Genomic DNA, 25,540 nt, shown 5'->3' on the forward strand with positions numbered 1-25,540 from the left:
ATGTGTCATTTCCGGTCTGGCCTAAACACCTAATATGACATCCGCTGACATGCCTCTTTGCCTTGTCTCCAATAGAAGCATCGTGAAAGCAGAAGGATCTGACATAATAAAAAATTAATAGATCCATCTTGCATGGGCTCCATTTCTATTTTGATCTCTGGTCATTACAAAAGAAGCCCCGAGATTCAATTGTCCACTATGTTTTTAAGAGGGTCCCCTCGAATCTTAATTTGCATCTCTGCACAAAGCCTTTTACTTGCGTACTAAAACACTGGACTTTGTCCATCCTAAGTGGCTGTGTAATCACACCACAGACAGGCTGGCCATCATAAGGAAAAAAAGGTTTTAAAATGTAAAAAAATAAAAAATCACCATCAAAACCTGACCAAGGTAAGCCACTTGGCAAAAATGCCAGATAACCTAGGAAATAGACATGGTAGTTTTCAGCAAGTCTGGCTACCAGCCTCTTAGTTGGCACTCAATTCTATTACTTATATGGAATGTTCAAAACACTGTTCTATTTCAAATATTTAAGCAACAAATGGTCAGAAAACATTATATGGAGTTAGAGGGTAGTCAAGATACAATGCATTATTCTACTATTAAGTGGATGAAATTGGAAATGACTTGCTTTTTGAAAAAGCAGACAGAGTCAGCATAACTGACCCAAAACATACAATGTGCCAAAAGATGTACACTATCATCACATTGCACTTTCCCAAACATTGACATCTCAAGAACTGGGTAACTATGATAGGTTGAAAAGTCTACATCAAAGATGCCACCAAAGAATAACTTCAACATTAGAGCGATCTTTGCCAACGTATACCAAGGTCACCTTCGAAACCCTATATTTACCCACCATTCCAATTCTCCTTGAAGCAATAATATGTTGTAGTGGAACCTGGCTGAAAATGTACTTCTGGTTAACGTGCACTTTTGTCCACTGAAACATATGTAATTTTTGTTCACTGCAGGGAACTTATCACAACAACCTGCACTTGGTGCTATCACACAAGCAACGTCTAACTTCAGAGAGACTGCAACTAATTAAGCTAATAATCAAATATCTAGTCCAACAGTGGGCAAATATGTTGAGCAGAAAAAAGAAAGGCTCTCTAAACTCCCTGAATGTGGGCGACATATTGGTTCATGTCTTCCGTACTAGTTCCCATACTCAGAGGATGTGAACGTCACATCCTCCTATGAGCGGCCAGGGAAACCCGAGACTTCCTCGATTTATGTAAAGGCCTTGGGCCCTCCCAACTAATCAATGAAGCAGGTAAGAAGTGCAGTCCTTGTTCAGTGTGAAAGCAGCTCCATCCCTATCTCCCTCTTCCCGCCAAACACCCCCTTTGCCCCACCTCATCCAATTGGACACTTTTTCATGATAGCAGCACCTCAGCTTTGATCCGCGGGTATGAACTGACCAATAGGTCACCACAGGGGCCGACCTTTGATGGGATAATAAATTAACTAATATTTTTCTTTCTTTTGAGGGAGGGGCAACTCTCCTCCACCCTTGCCTCCAGACAACCTCACATTCCCACCTACCAAGAAGGGAAATGGAATATTGTTACTGTGCTTGCCGTGATGGGTGCGTTACAAGTTAAAGCATTTTTTTTCTTCAATATTTCTTCCATGTTGCTTGCTGATCTGAGCAGCAGTCCCTTTACTTCATGTACAGATAAGATTGCTTCCATCTTTATTTCACCTCACTCTTATTTGCACTACATTGTAATCTCTCTTTTTGCATTTATCACACACAGAGCACTCTCAATGCATTAATATTTCTGAGTACCTGTAAGGAAATGCCATTTTGCATGCTCACCTCCATATTTTTGGACTGATACTGCTGGTTTTTCAACTCGGGGAGTGCACCGAGGCCTGCAAACCACAACTCAGTGCTAGTGTTTTAACTCCATACAAATTGCATTTCGAATTGGATACATCCAATTGGTAACACCTGGCTTACTGTTAAGTCCCTAGCATATGGTTCCCAGAGTCTCTACTCAGAGTCAGCACTGTTTGTGTCACCCTTTGCGTGACAAGGTACAAAATGCCTGCCACTGCACACTGGAAGGACAGCGTTTTCACTGCCAGTTCGGCTGCCATTGAAACCAATGGCAAAACCACCCTCTCTCTTAACATTATATGCAAGTCTCTCCTAAGGTAGGTGTAAAGAAATGGCTCCCTGTTGCAGTTACCCCCCACTTTTTGCCTGATACTGATGCTGACTTGACTGAAGTGTGCTGGGACCCTGCTAACCAGGCCCCAGCACCAGTGTTCTTTCACCTAAAATGTACTTTTGATTCCACAATTGGCACACCCTGGCATCCAGGTAAGTCCCTTGTAACTGGTACCCCTGGTTCCAAGGGCCCTGATGCCAGGGAAGGTCTCCAAGGGCTGCAGCATATCTTATGCCACCCTGGGGACCCCTCACTCAGCACAGACACACTGCTTGCCAGCTTTTGTGTGCTGATGAGAACAAAACAAGTAAGTCGACATGGCACTCCCCTCAGGGTGCCATGCCAACCTCACACTGCCTATGCAGTATAGATAAGTCACCCCTCTAGTAGGCCTTACAGCCCTAAGGCAGGGTGCACTATACCATAGGTGAGGGCACCAGTGCATGAGCACTATGCCCCTACGGTGTCTAAGCAAAACCTTAGACATTGTAAGTGCAGGGTAGCCATAAGAGTATATGGTCTGGGAGTCTGTCAAAAACGAACTCCACAGCTCCATAATGGCTACACTGAATACTGTGAAGTTTAGTATCAAACTTCTCAGAATAATAAACCCACACTGATGCCAGTGTTGGATTTATTAAAAAATGCACACAGAGGGCATCTTAGAGATACCCCCTGTATTTTACCCAATTGTTCAGTGCAGGACTGACTGGTCTGTGCCAGCCTGCTGCTGAGAGAAGAGTGTCTGACCTCATGCGGTGAGAGCCTTTGTGCTCTCTGAGGACAGAAACAAAGCCTGCTCTGGGTGGAGGTGCTTCACACCTCCCCCCCTGCAGGAACTGTAACACCTAGCAGTGAGCTTCAAAGGCTCAAGCTTCGTGTTACAATGCCCCAGGGCACTCCAGCTAGTGGAGATGCCCGCCCCCTGGACACAGCCCCCACTTTTGGCGGCAAGTCCAGGAGAAATCATGAGAATAACAAGGAGGAGTCACTGGCCAGTCAGGACAGCCCCTAAGGTGTCCTGAGCTGAGGTGACTCTGACTTTTAGAAATCCTCCATCTTGTAGAAGGAGGATTCCCCCAATAGGGATAGGAATGTGACCCCCTCCCCTTGGGAGGAGGCACAAAGAGGGTGTACCCACCCTCAGGGCTAGTAGCCATTGGCTACTAACCCCCCAGACCTAAACACGCCCTTAAATTTAGTATTTAAGGGCTCCCCTGAACCTAAGAATTTAGATTCCTGAAACTACAAGAAGAAGAAGACTGCCGAGCTGAAAAATCCCTGCAGAGGAAGAACAGAAGACACCAACTGCTTTGGCCCCAGACTTACCGGCCTGTCTCCTGCCTTCCAAAGAAACCTGCTCCAGCGACGCTTTCCAAGGGACCAGCGACCTCTGAATCCTCTGAGGACTGCCCTGCTTCAAGAAAGAAAAGAAACTCCTGAGGACAGCGGCACTGCTCCAAAAGAACTGCAACTTTGTTTCAAGTAGCAGATTTAAAGACCCCTGCAACTCCCCGCAAGAAGCGTGAGACTTGCAACACTGCACCCGGCGACCCCGACTCGACTGGTGGAGAACCTCAGGGAGGACCCTCCGGCGACTCTGAGACCGTGAGTAACCAAAGTTGTCCCCCCTGAGCCCCCACAGCGACGCCTGCAGAGGGAATCCCGAGGCTCCACCTGACCGCGACTGCCTGAACTCCATTTCCCGACAGCTGGAAAAGACCCTGCACCCGCAGCCCCCAGCACCTAAAGGAACGGAACTCCTGTGCAGGAGTGACCCCCAGGAGGCCCTCTCCCTTGTCCAGGTGGTGGCTACCCCGAGGAGCCCCCCCCCTTGCCTGCCTGCAACGCTGAAGAGATCCCTTGATCTCTCATTGAAAACCCGACACGTGTTTGCACACTGCACCCGGCCGCCCCCGCGCTGCTGAGGGTGTACTTTTTGTGCTGACTTGTGTCCCCCCCCGGTGCCCTACAAAACCCCCCTGGTCTGCCCTCCGAAGACGCGGGTACTTACCTGCTGGCAGACTGGAACCGGGGCACCCCCTTCTCTCCATTATAGCCTATATGTTTTGGGCACCTCTTTGACCTTTGCACCTGACCAGCCCTGAGCTGCTGGTGTGATAACTTTGGGGTTGCTCTGAACCCCCAACGGTGGGCTACCTTGGACCAAAAACTGAAACCTGTAAGTGACTTACTTACCTGTTAAAACTAACATTACTTTACCTCCCCCAGGAACTGTGAAAATTGCACTGTGTCCACTTTTAAAACAGCTTATTGTGTTTTATGTAAAAAGTATACATGCTAATGTAATGATTCAAAGTTCCTAAAGTACTTACCTGCAATACCTTTCAAATGAGATATTACATGTAGAATTTGAACCTGTGGTTCTTAAAATAAACTAAGAAAATATATTTTTCTATAACAAAACCTATTGGCTGGATTTGTCTCTGAGTGTGTGTTCCTCATTTATTGCCTGTGTGTATGTACAACAAATGCTTAACACTACTCCTTTGATAAGCCTACTGCTCGACCACACTACCACAAAATAGAGCATTAGAATTATCTCTTTTTGCCACTATCTTACCTCTAAGGGGAACCCTTGGACTCTGTGCATACTATTCCTTACTTTGAAATAGTGCATACAGAGTCAACTTCCTACAGTAGGCCTTTAGATTCATGTGGCAGGGAGTTTTATTTGGTTAGATAAGACGTTTTACGATGTCTAAACAGCAGCACTCCCAAACTGTTTTGCTATGGATAAATTGGTGGCCCCATTGGCTAATAGAATTACCAGGTGGCATCCCAAGCAATCTAACTTTTGACTTGGACTACCAAACAATCATATAAGGTCCTAAATTAATTGTGGCATTAAATGCAACCTGATGCTCAGGTCGAAATCAATGTCAACGTTAATAGTGGGCAACTTTTAGAAAGTTGCTACTCTGTGCTCTGCTTGTCCAGCAGCCTCACAAGGGCTTACACACTCAGGAGAGGTTTCTGATTGCCTAGGGAGATGTGTGAACGACTCCCAGGCTCTGGAACAAATGGCAGTACCGCAGCAGCAAGGTGTCACCTCCTCTGCCCGGATGGCCACTCAGGGGAGGTGAGGTTCACGTGGGAAGCAGCTTTTTTTTTTTTTTTTTCTATATAGTGCAAACTCAACCCGAAGGTATTGGAGCACTTTAGATGAGCACAAGTTACACTACATTAGCTCATATTTGTTTTTTGTAGGCACAGGAAGATTAAGTTATTTTCCCAGAATCACAGGATATTGAGCAGAGACTCAAAACTGGTTCACCAGCTCCAAAGTTGCCAACTCTGGCCATAAGGCCAAATTATATCCCCTAGCCTTTGATGGGCCGCCTTGAGCAGGATGGCCTTTGTTCCTGGAGACAGAGCGGGGAAATTCACCCCCAAACTGATTTTTCTGTGGACCTGTTGTCCTCAGGTAGTCACACCTCTATGGTAGGCTACCTGGCTCCTACTAGCCAAGGGAGGGTTGTGCCATCTTGAAGGGGCAAGAATGTTGCTTTGTGGGATAGCCAGATGCCATACATTTCAGGAACTTCGTTACTAGGTAGGAGGGGACCTAGTAGCCTATTGGCTAGTGACCCTGTGGTTCCCTTAGGGAACTTTCCAGTGATAAATATGGCACGTTGACCCTCAGTACTCGCTGGACTTGAGAAGAGGACAAGAAGAAAGAACCACTTTGCACCTGTTAGAAGGGCACCAAGAGAAGCTGCGACACTGGAGTGACTGCACCTGCTGCGATTTGGGCTAGTGGAGTTTAGACCGTGTCCTACATGCCTGGCTCAAGAAAAGCAGATTCCCAGCCCCAGTCCGAAGTAGAGAGTAGAGAGTACAAGGGTCAGCTGGATGACCTACCAGAACAGCAGTGGGCGCATTAAAGCTGAAAGAGCCCAAGTTGCATCTCTGGTAGCCACTGCAGACATGCTGCCTCTACCAGACGCAGGGCACCCCAAACAACAATTCGGGGATAATCTAAAAGTGAACCCGTGTCTGCTGGACCCGTGAGTGTTGGCTGTGACCAAATTCACCACCTAAGAAGGACACCAGCCTCCACCACAGATTTGCACCATGATTGCGGTGTGCAAAAGTGCAAGGTCTGCAAGGGCAGCCCTTGGAACCCAGCAAAGAAGACTTTGTGAAACCCTGTGATCCACGGACAGAATCGCCCCTCCCACTCACCTGTGGACCAAGAAAATCGACTGGACCTCACCCCCTTGGATCCCACAGCATTAGGAGCATCCTTGAACCTGCATACCTCAGCATCAGGAACACTCCACCATCGTCCATGGCAGTCATCCAGTAAGGCATGACTCTTGCTCTAAAAATTCCCTTGTGGACAGTTAACTGTCCAAAGTATCCTCTCTGGCCCCCTGGACCTCTGTCCAGCCAGACTTGGTTGCCTAACCTCGGGTCATAGTTGCCAAACTAACTTTTACTAACTTGTCAAAAGTTACCAAACTTTTTGCTGACCAATGCTTGTTTGCGGTTGATAAGTTTTTTATTTCTAAAATCGGTCTCTCCAGAACCCTCCGGTGGATTTGGAAGATTAAGGTCTCTAAAATTTAAAACAAAATCTCCATTATTTTTATAAATCTGTGTTTCTTTCATGTTATGTGACCTTCTTATTCTGTTGTGTGGTGCTGTTAAATGCTTTATGCATTATTCCTTTACTAAGCCTTACTGCTCGAAGCCACAGCTACCCAGGGATGAGCTTAAGATTAAACAAACACACGTAACTGAACCGAAGAAGGTATTTATGAATGTACTGCATGGTAAGGCATCCCGGCCACACCATATAGTACACCCAAATCCTCACAGTACCTCTGCATTCTACATAGCTGAAAAATATTTGTAACCTTTTCTTGCTCATGGAAACATAGTGCTAACAATAAAAAAAACGATATTATTCTTTGCGCATTGTTTGGAAACATTCAGCTTCCCATACCTCATGAGCAGAGAAGTTTTTAGTTCTGCAGCATATGCCAATAAAACCTCTACAGAATTTCCAAAGAATCATCCTGACCATGGCAGGTTACTCAAAATAGACTTGGGTGTTTTGAACTGTTACTAATGAGGTGTTCATGTAAAAAAAAAAAAAAAAAAAGAGAAAAAGTGACAAAAGATTCGCGATATAAATATATATATATATTTTTTTTTTTTAAAGTGTTGCATTATGCCAGATATTTTAGCTTTCATTGCCACATAATTTAGGCTACCCGGCCACATAATTTAGTCCTCACCTGTGAATTATTCCAACTGCCCTAGCTATAACCTTTAAGTGGACAATTTCTACACAGTTGTAAAGCTGTTCAGCAAGCTGTACTATGTTGGCAATGTGCTTACAACTCTAGAGTCAATGTAAAGAAATTCCTTTTGAGCGGTGTAGGAAGTTGGCTCTGTTTGCACTATTTCAAAGTAAGGAATAGTATGCACAGAGTCCAAGGGTTCCCCTTAGAGGTAAGATAGTGGCAAAAAGAGATAATACTAATGCTCTATTTTGTGGTAGTGTGGTCGAGCAGTAGGCTTATCAAAGGAGTAGTGTTAAGCATTTGTTGTACATACACACAGGCAATAAATGAGGAACACACACTCAGAGACAAATCCAGCCAATAGGTTTTGTTATAGAAAAATATCTTTTCTTAGTTTATTTTAAGAACCACAGGTTCAAATTCTACATGTAATATCTCATTTGAAAGGTATTGCAGGTAAGTACTTTAGGAACTTTGAATAATTACAGTAGCATATATACTTTTCACATAAAACACAAATAGCTGTTTTAAAAGTGGACAGTGCAATTTTCACAGTTCCTGGGGGAGGTAAAGTATTGTTAGGTTTTGCAGGTAAGTAAACCACCTACGGGGTTAAGATTGGGGTCCAAGGTAGCCCACCGTTGGGGGTTCAGAGCAACCCCAAAGTTACCACACCAGCAGCTCAGGGCCGGTCAGGTGCAGAGTTCAAAGCGGTGGCCAAAACGCATAGGCTCCAATGGAGAGAAGGGGGTGCCCCGGTTCCAGTCTGCCAGCAGGTAAGTACCCACGTCTTCGGAGGGCAGACCAGGGGGGTTTTGTAGGGCACCGGGGGGGACACAAGCTCACACAAAAAGTACACCCTCAGCGGCACTGGGGCGGCCGGGTGCAGTGTAGAAACAAGCGTCGGGTTTCCAATCTAAATCAATGGGAGACCAAGGGGTCTCTTCAGCGATGCAGACAGGCAAGGGGGGGGGGGGCCCTCGGGATAGCCACCACCTGGGCAAGGGAGAGGGCCTCCTGGGGGTCACTCCTGCACTGAAGTTCCGATCCTTCAGGTGCTGGGGGCTGCGGGTGCAGGGTCTTTTTCAGCCGTCGGGATTTTAGAGTCAGGCAGTCGCGGTCAGGGGGAGCCTGGGGATTCCCTCTGCAGGCGTCGCTGTGGGGGCTCAGGGGGGACAACTTTGGTTACTCACAGTCTCGGAGTCGCCGGAGGGTCCTCCCTGAGGTGTTCATTCTCCACCAGTCGAGTCGGGGTCGCCGGGTGCAGTGTTGCAAGTCTCACGCTTCTTGCTGGGATTTGCAGGGGTCTTTAAATCTGCTCCTCTGTAACAAAGTTGCAGTCTTTTTGGAGCAGGGCCGCCGTCCTCAGGAGTTTCTTGTCTTTCTTGAAGCAGGGCAGTCCTCTGAGGATTCAGAGGTCGCTGGTCCTTGGGAAAGCGTCGCTGGAGCAGGTTTCTTTAGAAGGCAGGAGACAGGCCGGTAGGACTGGGGCCAAAGCAGTTGGTGTCTTCTTTTCTTCTTCTGCAGGGGTCTATCAGCTCAGCAGTCTTCTTCTTGTAGTTTCAGGAATCTAAATTCTTAGGTTCAGGGGAGCCCTTAAATACTAAATTTAAGGGCTTGTTTAGGTCTGGGGGGTTAGTAGCCAATGGCTACTAGCCCTGAGGGTGGGTACACCCTCTTTGTGCCTCCTCCCAAGGGGAGGGGGTCACATTCCTGTCCCTATTGGGGGAATCCTCCATCTGCAAGATGGAGGATTTCTAAAAGTTAGAGTCACTTCAGCTCAGGACACCTTAGGGGCTGTCCTGACTGGCCAGTGACTCCTCCTTGTTATTCTCATTATCTCCTCCGGCCTTGCCGCCAAAAGTGGGGCCGTAGCCGGAGGGGGCGGGCAACTCCACTAGCTGGAGTGCCCTGCGGTGCTGGAACAAAGGGGGTAAGCCTTTGAGGCTCACCGCCAGGTGTTACAGCTCCTGCCTGGGGGAGGTGATGGCATCTCCACCCAGTGCAGGCTTTGTTACAGGCCACAGAGTGACAAAGGCACTCTCCCCATGTGGCCAACAACATGTCTCGAGTGTGGCAGGCTGCTAGAACCAGTCAGCCTACACGGGTAGTTGGATTAGGTTTCAGGGGGCACCTCCAAGGTGCCCTCTAGGGTGTATTTTACAATAAAATGTACACTGGCATCAGTGTGCATTTATTGTGCTGAGAAGTTTGATACCAAACTTCCCAGTTTTCAGTGTAGCCATTATGGTGCTGTGGAGTCCGTGTTTGACAGACTCCCAGACCATATACTCTTATGGCTACCCTGCACTTACAATGTCTAAGGTTTGGCTTAGACACTGTAGGGGCACAGTGCTCATGCACTGGTGCCCTCACCTATGGTATAGTGCACCCTGCCTTAGGGCTGTAAGGCCTACTAGAGGGGTGACTTATCTATACTGCATAGGCAGTGTGAGGTTGGCATGGTACCCTGAGGGGAGTGCCATGTCGACTTACTCGTTTTGTTCTCCTCAGCACACAAGCTGGCAAGCAGTGTGTCTGTGCTGAGTGAGGGATCCCTAGGGTGGCATAAGATATGCTGCAGCCCTTAGAAACCTTCCCTGGCATCAGGGCCCTTGGTACCAGAGGTACCAGTTACAAGGGACTTACCTGGATGCCAGGGTGTGCCAATTGTGGAATCAAAAGTAAAGGTTAGGGAAAGAACACTGGTGCTGGGGCCTGGTTAGCAGGCCTCAGCACACTTTCAAATCAAAACATAGCATCAGCAAAGGCAAAAAGTCAGGGGGTAACCATGCCAAGGAGGCATTTCCTTACACCATGGAATCCAACTTAGTGTGAGGTGAACCCAAATATTTCTGAAAAGCAGACAATGTGAACAGTCTAAGGTCGTGTGAAGTGCATAAATTTCAGTATGTTTTCATTCCCAGACTGCACCACAAGTGGCAAGCTTTGGCTGAAATAACGGCTTGACATGAGATGTCTGTAAGGGGAAGTTTCATAATCTGCAGATCTACAAAATTCCTGCCACCCAGTGTTTCCACACTTCTCCCAATTAAAATACAGTTCAGTGTGAATAGATGTACCCTGCTAAAAAATATCAAAGCTTCCAGAATGTGTTTAGATAAAGATAATATGCAGCAGAAGCATAAACCATATTCCTTTCTGCTTTTAGCAATAAACAGGCAAAACACCACTATTACCCAAATACAAGGATCCAAGTTAACTATTTCATATTTTTCACTTATTTGAAAAGAGGGAAATGGCCCATGTAAGGAAATGCCTCCTTGGCATGGTTACCCCCTGACTTTTTGCCTTTGCTGATGCTATGTTTTGAATTGAAAGTGTGCTGAGGCCTGCTAACCAGGCCCCAGCACCAGTATTTCTTTCCCCAACCTGTACTTTTGATTCCACAATTGGCACACCCTGGCATCCAGGTAAGTCCCTTGTAACTGGTACCCCTGGTACCAAGGGACCTGATGCCAGGGAAGGTCTCTAAGGGCTTCAGCATATCTTATGCCACCCTGGGGACCCCTCACTCAGCACAGACACACTGCTTGCCAGCTTGTGTGTGCTGGTGAGAACAAAACGAGTAAGTCGACATGGCACTCCCCTCAGGGTGCATTGCCAACCTCACACTGCCTATGCAGTATAGATAAGTCACCCCTCTAGTAGGCCTTACTAAGGCAGGGTGCACTATACCATAGGTGAGGGCACCAGTACATGAGTACTGTGCCCCTACAGTGTCTAAGCCAAACCTTAGACATTGTAAGTGCAGGGTAGCCATAAGAGTATATGGTCTGGGAGTCTGTCAAACACGGACTCCACAGCACCATAATGGCTACACTGAAAACTGGGAAGTTTGGTATCAAACTTCTCAGCACAATAAATGCACACTGATGCCAGTGTACAGTTTATTGCGAAACACACCCCAGAGGGCACCTTAGAGGTGCCCCCTGAAACTGTATCCAACTATCTGTGTAGGCTGACTGGTTCCAGCAGCCTGCCACACTAGAGACATGTTGCTGGCCCCATGGGGAGAGTGCCTTTGTCACTCTGAGGCCAGTAACAAAGCCTGCACTGGGTGGAGATGCTAACACCTCCCCCAGGCAGGAGCTGTAACACCTGGCGGTGAGCCTCAAAGGCTCACCCCTTTGTTCCAGCACCGCAGGACACTCCAGCTAGTGGAGTTGCCGATGGAGGATTCCCCAATAGGATTAGGGATGTGACCCCCTCCCCTTGGGAGGAGGCACAAAGAGGGTGTACCCACCCTCAGGGCTAGTAGCCATTGGCTACTAACCCCCCAGACCTAAACACACCCTTAAATTTAGTATTTAAGGGCTCCCCTGAACCTAAGAATTTAGATTCCTGAAACTACAAGAAGAGGACTGCTGAACTGAAAAACCCCTGCAGAAGAAGAACAGAAGACACCAACTGCTTTGGCCCCAGTCCTACCGGCCTGTCTCCTGCCTTCCAAAGAAACCTGCTCCAGCGACGCTTTCCAAAGGACCAGCGACCTCTGAATCCTTAGAGGACTGCCCTGCTTCAAGAAAGACAAGAAACTCCAGAGGACAGCGGCCCTGCTCGAAAAAGACTGCAACTTTGTTTCAAAGGAGCAGATTTAAAGACCCCTGCAACTCCCCGCAAGAAGCGTGAGACTTGCAACACTGCACCCGGCGACCCCGACTCGACTCGTGGAGAACCAACACCTCAGGGAGGACCCTCTGGGCGACTCCGAGACCGTGAATAACCAAAGTTGTCCCCCCTGAGCCCCCACAGCGACGCCTGCAGAGGGAATCCCGAGGCTCCCCCTGACCGCGACTGCCTGAACCTAAAGTCCCGACGGCTGGAAAAGACCCTGCACCCGCAGCCCCCAGCACCTGAAGGAACGGAACTTCTGTGCAGGAGTGACCCCCAGGAGGCCCTCTCCCTTGCCCAGGTGGTGGCTACCCCGAGGAGCCCCCCCCTTGCCTGCCTGCACCGCTGAAGAGACCCCTTGGTCTCCCATTGAAACCTACAGAGAACCCAACGCTTTTTTACACAGTGCACCCAGCCGCCCCCGCGCTGCTGAGGGTGTACTTTTTGTGCTGACTTGTGTCCACCCGGTGCCCTACAAAACCCCCCTGGTCTGCCCTCCGAAGACGCGGGTACTTACCTGCTGGCAGACCGGAACCGGGGCACCCCCTTCTCTCCATTGAAGCTTATGGGTTTTGGGCACCTCTTTGACCTCTGCACCTGACCGGCCATGAGCTGCTGGTGTGGTAACTTTGGGGTTGCTCTGAACCCCCAACAGTGGGCTACCTTGGACCCAAACCTGAGACTTGTAAGTGATTTACTTACCTGCTAAAACTAACAATAACTTACCTCCCCCAGGAACTGTGAAAATTGCAGTGTCCACTTTTAAAACAGCTATTTGTGTTTTATGTGAAAAGTATATATGCTACTGTAATTATTCAAAGTTCCTAAAGTACTTACCTGCAATACCTTTCAAATGAGATATTACATGTAGAATTTGAACCTGTGGTTCTTAAAATAAACTAAGAAAATATATTTTTCTATAACAAAACCTATTGGCTGGATTTGTCTCCGTGTGTGTGTTCCTCATTTATTGCCTGTGTGTATGTACAACAAATGCTTAACACTACTCCTTTGATAAGCCTACTGCTCGACCACACTACCACAAAATAGAGCATTAGTATTATCTCTTTTTGCCACTATCTTACCTCTAAGGGGATCCCTTGGACTCTGTGCATACTATTCCTTACTTTGAAATAGTGCATACAGAGCCAACTTCCTACAGCCCATAATCAATGTAAAAATTGACAAGTACGTATGTATGTATGTAATGTTGAATAACATCTGGTTCTCTGGACAGGAGCTTAACGTCCATAGCACTTCCTTCTAAGATGCTGTGGGTGTGGAACCAACACCCATTCACTCAACTTGGGAGGGAAAACGTTTGATGCAGACACCATGGGTCTCATTTGCTGACTTCCAGTGAACAACATGAACACTTCTATTGTATGGGTTAGCTACGGATTGTTCTTTGATGCAGTCATACACAATTAATTCTGTCATTTGAAGCAATTGCAGCCATTCTGCGCCACCAATGATAAGCAGTAGGTACGCTTGAGGCTATAGCTCTAGGTAGTTTTGGGGCCTTAGCTAACTGCCTCTTGATCACCCACCATTGCCTACTCTGGCTTCCCAAAAGATGACAGTGGTACCTTTGTGAAAGGAGACTCTCTTGCATTACCAATCGTACCTTTTAGAAAAGGACTTGGGATTGAACATGACATACTAAGCCACTGACCATGTACCTCCAAGAAACAAAACTAGACTCTGGCCTGGGACAGCAACTTCATAGCCTTATTAAAAGGGCTGTCATGCCACACAGTTGGCGCACTATGCAAGTGGTAACTTACAATATTAACAATAGACCATGCATGAAACCCTGATGTCCTATCCAGGAATGCTCCTTTCGGTTCCACCTGGAAGACTCAAGTGTAGGAACGTGGACTGGCCTACCTACACAGTGAAGTAAAAAGGCTATTGGATGTTGGAGAAATTGATATAAAATAGTATAGGGGTGGCAGGAGCGCAATCTTGCATAGGTGCTTCTACCTTTCTTGAAAATATATAATGCACTCTTTCTGCTACCCTGGGGGAGTGGGACTAGACCAGCTATCTGTTCCTCAAGGGAAGTTGAAACACCGACTAGACACACAGTATACGAAGACGAAGAAGGCAAATGGAATATTGCACTGCTTTCTGGTAGAGCACTGACATGAGCACCACCCCCAAACATTTGCAACCTCAAACTTTCCTCATATTTCCAAATCATCTTGAGCAGAGATTGGCATTGGTCTCTATACTCCGCTCTCTCTGGTTTTCCAGTGCTTCAGCAAGTAGGCATGAATGGCCAATGGACATCAAGGGTTGGGTAATTTTCAACAATATAAAATAGAAAATGGAGTGGGAGGCTCTAAACTGCCTGGTACAAAACCTGCTTTCTTACCTATAGTCACCATCTACATTTTACTTTCCCTGAAACACATGAACAAGCATGAAGGTGAAAGCACATACAAGAATGTGATTCTCATGGCAACAAACAAGTTGTCTGGGGTCATCTGGAAGTGTGCTTCTGTCATTCTGCTACATTACATCTAATTTTGTATACAAACCGAACAAATTTTCTACATAGGTGTTCACTCGGAATCAGGAACTTTGCCTACAGAGTCAAACATTAAAGCTTATGGAGGTCAAAATATGACCAACTAAAAGTTGCACTCTAATGCGGATCCTAAGAATTGACACTTTAAAAAGTATAACTATGTCTTGTCAGCATTAAGAGAAAATACATTCCACAGTACTGATTTTCTCCACTCTAACAAACTGTCGATCTGCTAAATATAGTGTGTCCAATAGGGCCAAAATTGAATGTTACATAGTACGTACCTTTCTTCTGTGCATTCTGATCTCTCAGTTCCATCAATCTCTATTTCTATCAACTCCTCCGCCTCTCTTTTCGTCATGGTGAGAAACAGTCCGAGTCCTGTTCCAAAGAACAATTAGATTAGTCCCACTTTAAAACTGAGATTTTACAAAGATAGTCCAGTGTGCTTTTGAATATTAGTTTTGCCACACTTCAGTGCTTGAAATCAGAGTATTTAACACCAGCCAGCAACCTTATATGTGTTTAGGTTAATCTAACACTATTGTTTAGGCATCAAACTGTGTATTAATGTAAACAGTAAGGACCGTGATGGATACAAACAAAGCAGATCTTGCTCATGTGTCTATAATGGGGTTATTTTCAAACCACTGACTGCATCTACTAATTCTAGAAACAGAGGAACCTTTGGATTTCCTGCAAAGGGACCAGCCCACAAGTACCTTGCTTCGGCTGAACTGGGACCTTAATGGGAAGGCCTCTACATTCACCCATATTAACCCCCTTGGTGCCTTGGACGAGGTGGTCTCGTCCCAGCACAAGGTTCCCATGTGCCTGGGACGAGACCACCTCGCCCTGCAACGGGCCCACCGGGGAAGCGCTCCCCCCCCTGGGCCCCCCACCCACCCACCCCCGTCAGGGATGAAAGGGGAATTGCTTCCCCTTTCACCCCTGCCCCCGACCCCCCAGTGACATCTGATGACGTCAGCACGCGATTGCGTGCTGACCTCATCAGAGGTCACCTCCCGTCGCGCTGGAAGCATGTTTCCAGCGCGATGCGGAAGAGAAATGCTAAGCATTTCTCTTCCGCTCGGGAGGAGGGGGGGCAGGAGAGACATCAGAAGAAAGGAAAGGCTTTTCCTTTCTTTCGATGTCATTCTGAGCATTTCTGCTGCCCGATCGCAATGCGATCGGGAAGCAGAAATGCCCACGAGAAACCAGGGACTTTTTTTTCTTCTTTTTTTTCCATGAGGGGAGCGGCCCCTTGGGCAAGGGTCGCTCCCTAGGGGGCCAAATTGGGAGCCCCTAATTAGGCCGATCTGCCCCCGGGGGGGCAGAAATGCCCACCAGACACCAGGGATTTATTTTTTTCTTTTATGTTCAGGGAGCGACCCCTTAGGCAAGGGTCGCCCCCTGGGGGGCCAAATTGCTTTTAGAACATTTTTGCCCTAAATATAATTAGGCCGATCTGCCCCCAGGGGGGCAGAAATGCCCACTATACCCCAGGGACTTAATTAAAAAAAAAAATTACATGAGTGGAGAGGCCCCTTGGGCAAGGGTCGCTCCCTAGGGGGCCAAATATATTTTTAGGTCATTTCTGCCCCCCCCCCCCGGGGGAAATCGGACTAATATAATTAGGCAGTTCTGCCCCAAATGCCCACTAGACGCCAGGGAAAAAAATATATATATATATTTTATTTTATTTTTCCTTTTATGTGCAGGGAGCAACCCCTTAGGCAAGGGTCGCTCCCTGGGGGGCCAAATTGTGTTTAGGCCATTTCTGCCCCCCACCCCCTGGGGGCAGATCGGCCTAATATAATTAGGCCGATCTGCTCCCGGGGGGGGGGGGGAGAGGTGTTTCAGAAATGCCCACTAGACAACAGGGATTTTTTTTTTTTTTTGTGTTTTCTAATGAAGGGAGCGGCCCCTTGGGCAAGGGTCGCTTCCTAGGGGGCCATATTATTTTTAGGCCATTTCTGCCCCACCGGAGGCAGATCGGCAGAAACCTCTAGACACCAGGGATATATATATATATATATATATATATATATATATATATATATTTTTTTTTTTTAATTACTTTATGTTTTTATGTATTGGGAGCGACCCCTTAGGCAAGGGTCACTCCCCTGGGGGGCAAATTGTATTTAGGACTTTTCTGCCCCCCTTGGGGGCAGATTGGCCTATTTTTGTTAGGCCAATCTGCCCCCCAAGGGGAGCACAAACAACTAGACACCAGGGATTGGTGTGTGTGTATGTATGTGTTTTGTTTGGGGGAGTCAGCCCCTTGGGCAAGGGTCGCTCCCCATGGGGACACTTTACTGCTGGCCATATCTGCCCCCGTGAAGGCCCATCTGCCCTCAAGGGGGCAGAAAGCTCACCAGAGACCGGGGAAGATTCTTTTTTTCAAAATAAGAGGGTGGGGTTATGGCCATACCCCCACCACAAATAAATGGGGCCAAAGTTGTTCTGCCCACCAGTGGGCAGATGTGGCAATTACCCCGATCCACACCCCGTGGGGCAGAAAGTCTAATAGATGCCATAAAATAAAAAAATAGTGGCGTGGTGACTACCAGCCAGTATGGGCCTGGTTATGCCCTCACCAGAACTGAAGGGGTTAACAGTCATTCAGCTCTCCCCCGCACACTAAAACATCTTGTCCCATGGCAAGCAAGAGGACATTTGATTTTTTTGGTTTTTGTTTTACATTTGGGCCATGAGAGCTTGGTAACTCTCAAAATCGTCCCACTTGGAATGGTGAGGGCTGCACTTTTTTTTTTAAACTTTGGAACGCTGCCATGTAGAAAAAAACACAAGACCTAGACACATCTGAAAAATAAAACATCTAGTTGATTCCAGGGTGGTTTGCTTCACATGCACCCCGCACCATTTCCTTACCCACAATGCCCTGCAAACCTGCAACTTTGCTGGAAAGCACACATTTTTGTGATGGAACCTTCCGGAATCTGCAGGAATACACAAAATTCTTACCACCCAGCATTGTCTCATCTATACCGATAAAATTTCTGCTGCACTTGTCAGCCTAAAAATGTTTTGTTTCAAACTGCCCTTTTGGACCCACTTTGGTTCCCCCTCAATTTCAACGTGTTTTTGGGTCTTCCCTGTCACAAACACTTGGCCACCTACACAAGTGAGGTATAATTTTTACCGGGAGACTAAGGGGAACGTTGGGTGATAGGAAATTTGTCCCAGTGCAGTGATCCCACAAAGAAATGCAGGAAAAATGTGATTTTTGAGCTAAATTTGAGGTTTGCTGAGGATTCTGGGTAAGAAAACATTGGGGGATCCACGCAAGTCACACCTCCCTTGAATCCCTCGGGTGTCTAGTTTTCAGAAATGTCTGGGTTTGGTAGGTTTCCCTAGATGGCTGCTGAGCCCAGGACCAAAAAAACGCAGGTGCCCCCGCAAAAACAGGTAGTTTTCTATTTGATAATTTTGATGTGTCCAGATAGCGTTTTGGGGCATTTCCTGTCCCGGGCACTAGGCCTATCCACACAATTGAGGTACCAGTTTTATCGGGAGACTTGGGGGAATGCTGGGTTTAAGAAAATTTGTGGCTCTTCTCAGATTCCAGAATTGTCGGTCACCGAAATGTGAGGAAGAAGTGTTTTTTAGCCACATTTTGAGGTTTGCAAATGATTCTGGGTAACAGAAGGTGGTGAGAGCCCCACAAGTCACCCCATCTTGGATTCCCCTAGGTCTCTAGTTTTCAAAAATGCACAGGTTTGGTAGGTTTCCCTAGGTGGCGGCTGAGCTAGAGGCCAAAATCCACAGGTAGGCACTTTGCAAAAAACACCTCTGTTTTCTTTGGGAAAATTTGATGTGTCCACGCTGTGTATTGGGGCACTTCCTGTCGCGGGTGCTAGGCCTACCCACACAAGTGAGATACCATTTTTATCGGGAGACTTGGGAGAACATAGAATAGCAAAACAAGTGTTATTGCCCCTTGTCTTTCTCTCAATTTTTTCCTTCCAAATATAAGACCGTGTGTAAAAAAAAAACATCTATTTGAGAAATGCCATGTAATTCACATGCTAGTATGGGCACCCCAGAATTCAGAGATGTGCAAATAACCACTGCTCCTCAACACCTTATCTTGGGCCCATTTTGGAAATACAAAGGTTTTCTTGATACCTATTTTTCACTTTTTATATTTCAGCAAATCAATTGCTGTATACCCGGTATAGAATGAAAACCCACTGCAAGGTGCAGCTCATTTATTTTCTCTGGGTACCTAGGGTTCTTGATGAACCTACAAACCCCGTGTAAAGAAATGGCTCCCTGTTGCAGTTACCCCCCACTTTTTGCCTGATACCGATGCTGACTTGACTGAGAAGTGCGCTGGGACCCTGCTAACCAGGTCCCAGCACCAGTGTTATTTCACCTAAAATGTACCATTGTCTCCACAATTGGCACAACCCTGGCACCCAGGTAAGTCCCTTGTAACTGGTACCCCTGGTACCAAGGGCCCTGATGCCAGGGAAGGTCTCTAAGGGCTGCAGCATGTCTTATGCCACCCTAGGGACCCCTCACTCAGCACACACACACTGCTTGCCAGCTTGTGTGTGCTGGTGGGGAGAAAATGACTAAGTCGACATGGCACTCCCCTCAGGGTGCCATGCCAACCTCACACTGCCTATGGCATAGGTAAGTCACCCCTCTAACAGGCCTTACAGCCCTAAGGCAGGGTGCACTATACCACAGGTGAGGGCATAGGTGCATGAGCACTATGCCCCTACAGTGTCTAAGCAAACCCTTAGACATTGTAGGGTAGCCATAAGAGTATATGGTCTGGGAGTCTGTCAAAAACGAACTCCACAGCTCCATAATGGCTACACTGAATACTGGGAAGTTTAGTATCAAACTTCTCAGAATAATAAACCCACACTGATGCCAGTGTTGGATTTATAAAAAAAATGCACACAGAGGGCATCTTGGAGATGCCCCCTGTATTTTACCCAATTGTTCAGTGCAGGACTGACTGGTCTGTGCCAGCCTGCTGCTGAGAGACGCGTTTCTGACCCCATGTGGTGAGGGCCTTTGTGCTCTCTGAGGACAGAAACAAAAGCCTGCTCTGGGTGGAGATGCTTCACACCTCCCCCCTGCAGGAACTGTAACACCTAGCAGTGAGCCTCAAAGGCTCAGGCTTCGTGTTACAATGCCCCAGGGCACTCCAGCTAGTGGAGATGCCCGCCCCCCTGAACACAGCCCCCACTTTTGGCGGCAAGTCCAGGAGAGATAATGAGAAAAACAAGGAGGAGTCACTGGCCAGTCCGGACAGCCCCTAAGGTGTCCTGAGCTGAGGTGACTGACTTTTAGAAATCCTCCATCTTTGCAGATGGAGGATTCCCCCAATAGGATTAGGGATGTGCCCCCCTCCCCTCAGGGACACCCTCAAGGACAGTAGCCATTGGCTACTGCCCTCCCAGACCTAAACACACCCCTAAATTGAGTATTTAGGGGCTCCCAAAACACAGCAAGATAGATTCCTGCAACCTAAGACGACGAGGACTGTTAAGCTGAAAAACCCTGCAGAGAAGACGGAGACACCAACTGCTTTGGCCCCAGCTCTACAGGCCTGTCTCCCCACTTCGAAAAGACACTGCTCCAGCTACGCTTTCCCCAGGACCAGCGACCTCTGAATCCTCAGAGGACTGCCCTGCTCTAGAAGGACTAAGAAACTCCCGAGGACAGCGGCTCTGTTCACCCAAGACTGCAACTTTGTTTCCAAAGAAGCAACTTCAAGACAACTGCGTTTCCCGCCGGAAGCGTGAGACTTGCTACTCTGCACCCCACACCCCCGGCTCGACTTGTGGAGAAGCAACACTTCAGGGAGGACTTCCCGGCGACTACGAGACTGTGAGTAGCCAGAGTTGCCCCCCCCCCCCAGAGCCCCCACAGCAACGCCTGCAGAGGGAATCCCGAGGCTCCCCATGACCGCGACTGTCTGCTTCCCAGATCCCGACGCCTGGTAAAGACTCTGCACCCGCAGCCCCCAGCACCTGAAGGATCGAAACTCCAGTGCAGGAGTGACCCCCAGGAGGCCCTCTCCCTTGTCCAGGTGGTGGCTACCCCGAGGAGCCCCCCCCTTGCCTGCATCGCTGAAGAGACCCCTTGGTCTCCCATTGATTTACATTGGAAACCTGACGTGTGTTTGCACACTGCACCTGGCCGCCCCCATGCTGCTGAGGGTGTACTTTTTGTGCTAACTTGTGTCCCCCCCGGTGCCCTACAAACCCCCCCTGGTCTGCCCTCCAAAGACGCGGGTACTTACCTGCTGGCAGACTGGAACCAGGGCACCCCCTTCTCCATTGAAGCCTATGCGTTTTGGGCACCACTTTGAACTCCGCATCTGACCGGCCCTGAGCTGCTGGTGTGGTAACTTTGGGGTTGCTCTGAACCCCCAACGGTGGGCTACCTTGGACCCAAACTTGAACCCCGTAGGTGGTTTACTTACCTGCAAGAACTAACAATTACTTACTGTAAAGAAATGGCTCCCTGTTGCAGTTACCCCCCACTTTTTGCCTGATACTGATGCTGACTTGACTGAGAAGTGTGCTGGGACCCTGCTAACCAGGCCCCAGCACCAGTGTTCTTTCACCTAAAATGTACCATTGATTCCACAATTGGCACACCCTGGCACCCAGATAAGTCCCTTGTAACTGGTACCTCTGGTACCAAGGGCCCTGATGCCAGGGAAGGTCTCTAAGGGCTGCAGCATGTATTATGCCACCCTAGAGACCCCTCACCCAGCACAGACACACTGCTTACCAGCTTGTGTGTGCTAGTGAGAACAAAATGAGTAAGTCGACATGGCACTCCCCTCAGGGTGCCATGCCAGCCTCTCACTGCCTATGCAGTATAGGTAAGACACCCCTCTAGCAGGCCTTACAGCCCTAAGGCAGGGTGCACTATACCATAGGTGAGGGTACCAGTGCATGAGCACTGTGCCCCTACAGTGTCTAAGCAAAACCTTAGACATTGTAAGTGCAGGGTAGCCATAAGAGTATATGGTCTGGGAGTCTGTCAAACACGAACTCCACAGCACCATAATGGCTACACTGAAAACTGGGAAGTTTGGTATCAAACTTCTCAGCACAATAAATGCACACTGATGCCAGTGTACATTTTATTGTAAAATACACCACAGAGGGCACCTTAGAGGTGCCCCCTGAAACTTAACCGACTATCTGTGTAGGCTGACTAGTTCCAGCAGCCTGCCACAGTAGAGACATGTTGCTGGCCCCATGGGGAGAGTGCCTTTGTCACTCTGAGGCCAGTAACAAAGCCTGCACTGGGTGGAGATGCTAACACCTCCCCCAGGCAGGAGCTGTAACACCTGGCGGTGAGCCTCAAAGGCTCACCCCTTTGTCACAGCACAGCAGGGCACTCCAGCTTAGTGGAGTTGCCCGCCCCCTCTGGCCACGGCCCCCACTTTGGGCGGCAAGGCTGGAGGAAACAAAGAAAGTAACAAGGAGGAGTCACTGGCCAGTCAGGACAGCCCCTAAGGTGTCCTGAGCTGAGGTGACTAACTTTTAGAAATCCTCCATCTTGCAGATGGAGGATTCCCCCAATAGGATTAGGGATGTGACCCCCTCCCCTTGGGAGGAGGCACAAAGAGGGTGTACCCACCCTCAGGGCTAGTAGCCATTGGCTACTAACCCCCCAGACCTAAACACGCCCTTAAATTTAGTATTTAAGGGCTACCCTGAACCCTAGAAAATCAGATTCCTGCAACAACAAGAAGGACTGCCTAGCTGAAAACCCCTGCAGAGGAAGACCAGAAGACAACAACTGCCTTGGCTCCAGAAACTCACCGGCCTGTCTCCTGCCTTCCAAAGAAACCTGCTCCAGCGACGCTTTCCAAGGGACCAGCGACCTCTGAATCCTCTGAGGACTGCCCTGCTTCGACGACGACAAGAAACTCCCGAGGACAGCGGACCTGCTCCAAAAAGACTGCAACTTTATCCAAAGGAGCAGCTTTAAAGACCCCTGCAATCTCCCCGCAAGAAGCGTGAGACTTGCAACACTGCACCCGGCGACCCCGACTCGGCTGTTGGAGAACCAACACCTCAGGGAGGACCCCCGGACTACTCTACGACTGAGTACCAAAACCTGTCCCCCCTGAGCCCCCACAGCGCCGCCTGCAGAGGGAATCCCGAGGCTTCCCCTGACCGCGACTCTCTGAAACCTAAGTCCCGACACCTGGAAAAGACCCTGCACCCGCAGCCCCCAGGACCTGAAGGACCGGACTTTCACTGCAGAAGTGACCCCCAGGAGTCCGTCTCCCTTGCCCAAGTGGAGGTTTCCCCGAGGAAGCCCCCCCCTTGCCTGCCTGCAGCGCTGAAAAGATCCCTTGATCTCTCATTGACTTCCATTGCGAACCAGACGCTTGTTCTAACACTGCACCCGGCCGCCCCCGCGCCGCTGAGGGTGAAATTTCTGTGTGGGCTTGTGTCCCCCCCGGTGCCCTACAAAACCCCCCTGGTCTGCCCTCCGAAGACGCGGGTACTTACCTGCTGGCAGACTGGAACCGGGGCACCCCCTTCTCTCCATTGAAGCCTATGCGTTTTGGGCACCACTTTGAACTCTGCACCTGACCGGCCCTGAGCTGCTGGTGTGGTAACTTTGGGGTTGCTCTGAACCCCCAACGGTGGGCTACCTTGGACCAAGAACTGAACCCTGTAAGTGTCTTACTTACCTGGTAAAACTAACAAAAACTTACCTCCCCCAGGAACTGTGAAAATTGCACTGTGTCCACTTTTAAAGTAGCTATTTGTGAATAACTTGAAAAGTATACATGCAATTGAAATGATTCAAAGTTCCTAATGTACTTACCTGCAATACCTTTCAAACAAGATATTACATGTTAAATTTGAACCTGTGGTTCTTAAAATAAACTAAGAAAAGATATTTTTCTATACAAAACCTATTGGCTGGATTTGTCTCAGAGTGTGTGTACCTCATTTATTGTCTATGTGTATGTACAACAAATGCTTAACACTACTCCTTGGATAAGCCTACTGCTCGACCACACTACCACAAAATAGAGCATTAGTATTATCTCTTTTTACCACTATTTTACCTATAAGGGGAACCCTTGGACTCTGTGCATGCTATTCCTTACTTTGAAATAGCACATACAGAGCCAACTTCCTACACTTACCTCCCCTAGGAACTGTGAAAATTGCACTGTGTCTAGTTTTAAAATAGCTATATGTGATTTATGTGAAAAGTATATATGCTATTTTGCTAATTCAAAGTTCCTAAAGTACCTACCTGCAATACCTTTCATTTGAAGTATTACATGTAAATCTTGAACCTGTGGTTCTTAAAATAAACTAAGAAAATATATTTTTCTATACAAAAACCTATTGGCCTGGAATTGTCTTTGAGTGTGTGTTCCTCATTTATTGCTTGTGTATGTACAACAAATGCTTAACACTACTCCTTTGATAAGCCTACTGCTCAACCACACTACCACAAAATAGAGCATTAGTATTATCTCTTTTTGCCACTATCTTACCTCGAAGGGGAACCCTTGGACTCTGTGCATACTATTCCTTACTTTGAAATAGTGCATACGGAGCCAACTTCCTACACCCCGCAAACAGAAGAGTCCAGCAGATGTAACAGTATATTGTTTCAAAAATCTGACATTGCAGGAAAAAGTTACAGAGTAAAACAGAGAAAAATTGCGGTTTTTTTCACTTCAATTTCAATATTTTTGTATTTCAGTTATTTTCTGTAAGAAACCCTCGTAGGATCTACACAAATTACCCATTGCTGAATTCAGAATTTTGTCTACTTTTCAGAAAGGTTTAGGTTTCTGGGATCCAGCATTGGTTTCACACCATTTCTGTCACTGACTGGAAGGAGGCTGAAAACACACACAAAAATCGTAAAACTGGGGTATGTCCCAGTAAAATGCCAAAATTGGGTTTTCTGATTCAAGTCTGCCTGTTCCTGAAAGCTGGGAAGCTGGTGATTTTAGCACTGCAAACCCTTTGTTGATGCCAATTTCAGGGGGAAAAAACACAAGCCTTCTTCTGCAGCCCTTTTTTCTATTTTTTTTTTTATTCAAAAATACATTTTTACTGTATTTTCGCTAATTTCTTGGTCTCCTTCAGGGGAACCCACAAAGTCTGGGTACCTCTAAAATCCCTAGGATGTTGGAAAAAAGGAACGCAAATTTGGCGTGGGTAGCTTATGTGGACAAAAAGTTATGAGGGCCTAAGCGCGCCCTGCCCCAAATAGCCAAAAAAGGCCTGGCACCTGAGGGGGAAAAGGCCTGGCAGCGAAGGGGTTAAAGAAGTGACAATTTATTAATATTTGTTCATGGATGGATGATTTTATTTTTCTACTTTGTACTGACGCTATCAACAGCTTCAACACCAAAGCAGTTTCTTGAAACTGACAACAGATGCTTCTTATTAACCAACCTAATGGTGTTAATTTTATCGACCACAGAAGGATAAAAAAGACTGGACAGCTGGCCCTGCAAGGCACGGAGCTTAAGTGTGCATTAAAATAGCACATAGAAGTAAACTAAGCCAGGACGAATGGTACTGTATTCCCTGGATCCTGGTAAACCCAGAGATTGGAAGACCTGTCTCTCTAGTATTACATCTACTACGCAAGGAGGATGGATACACTATGAACCAAATTATCTGCTCAAACTAAAATTAAATCTGCTACCTATTGCACCCAACCACTTCAGTGATAGTTTTGGTTTATAGTCAAACTTATTTTTGATGTAGAAGTTGACATACGTCTAGTATTGTAATAAGCATTAAGAAATTTTAAGATATGTTATTAGTGACTAACTGGTGCAATGGCTTTCGGTCAAAGTTGATAATTTTACTTGATAGGTGAAAAGA

The 25,540-nt window shown here is 47.5% G+C and overlaps 1 protein-coding gene across 2 annotated transcripts in view; it reads right to left on the reverse strand.

Moving 5' to 3' along the window:
• Positions 1 to 25,540, reverse strand: part of GABPA (GA binding protein transcription factor subunit alpha) — a 261,838-nt gene that overhangs the window by 206,447 nt on the left and 29,851 nt on the right. For both annotated transcript variants that reach the window (XM_069204087.1, XM_069204086.1), the window contains exon 2: positions 14,924 to 15,020. In XM_069204087.1, coding sequence (XP_069060188.1) covers positions 14,924 to 15,000 — 77 coding nt within the window. In that variant the 5' untranslated portion in view covers positions 15,001 to 15,020. The remainder of the gene's footprint in view (positions 1 to 14,923; positions 15,021 to 25,540) is intronic.

Source organism: Pleurodeles waltl, chromosome 8, assembly GCF_031143425.1.
Source record: "Pleurodeles waltl isolate 20211129_DDA chromosome 8, aPleWal1.hap1.20221129, whole genome shotgun sequence".
Lineage (NCBI taxonomy): Eukaryota > Metazoa > Chordata > Amphibia > Caudata > Salamandridae > Pleurodeles > Pleurodeles waltl.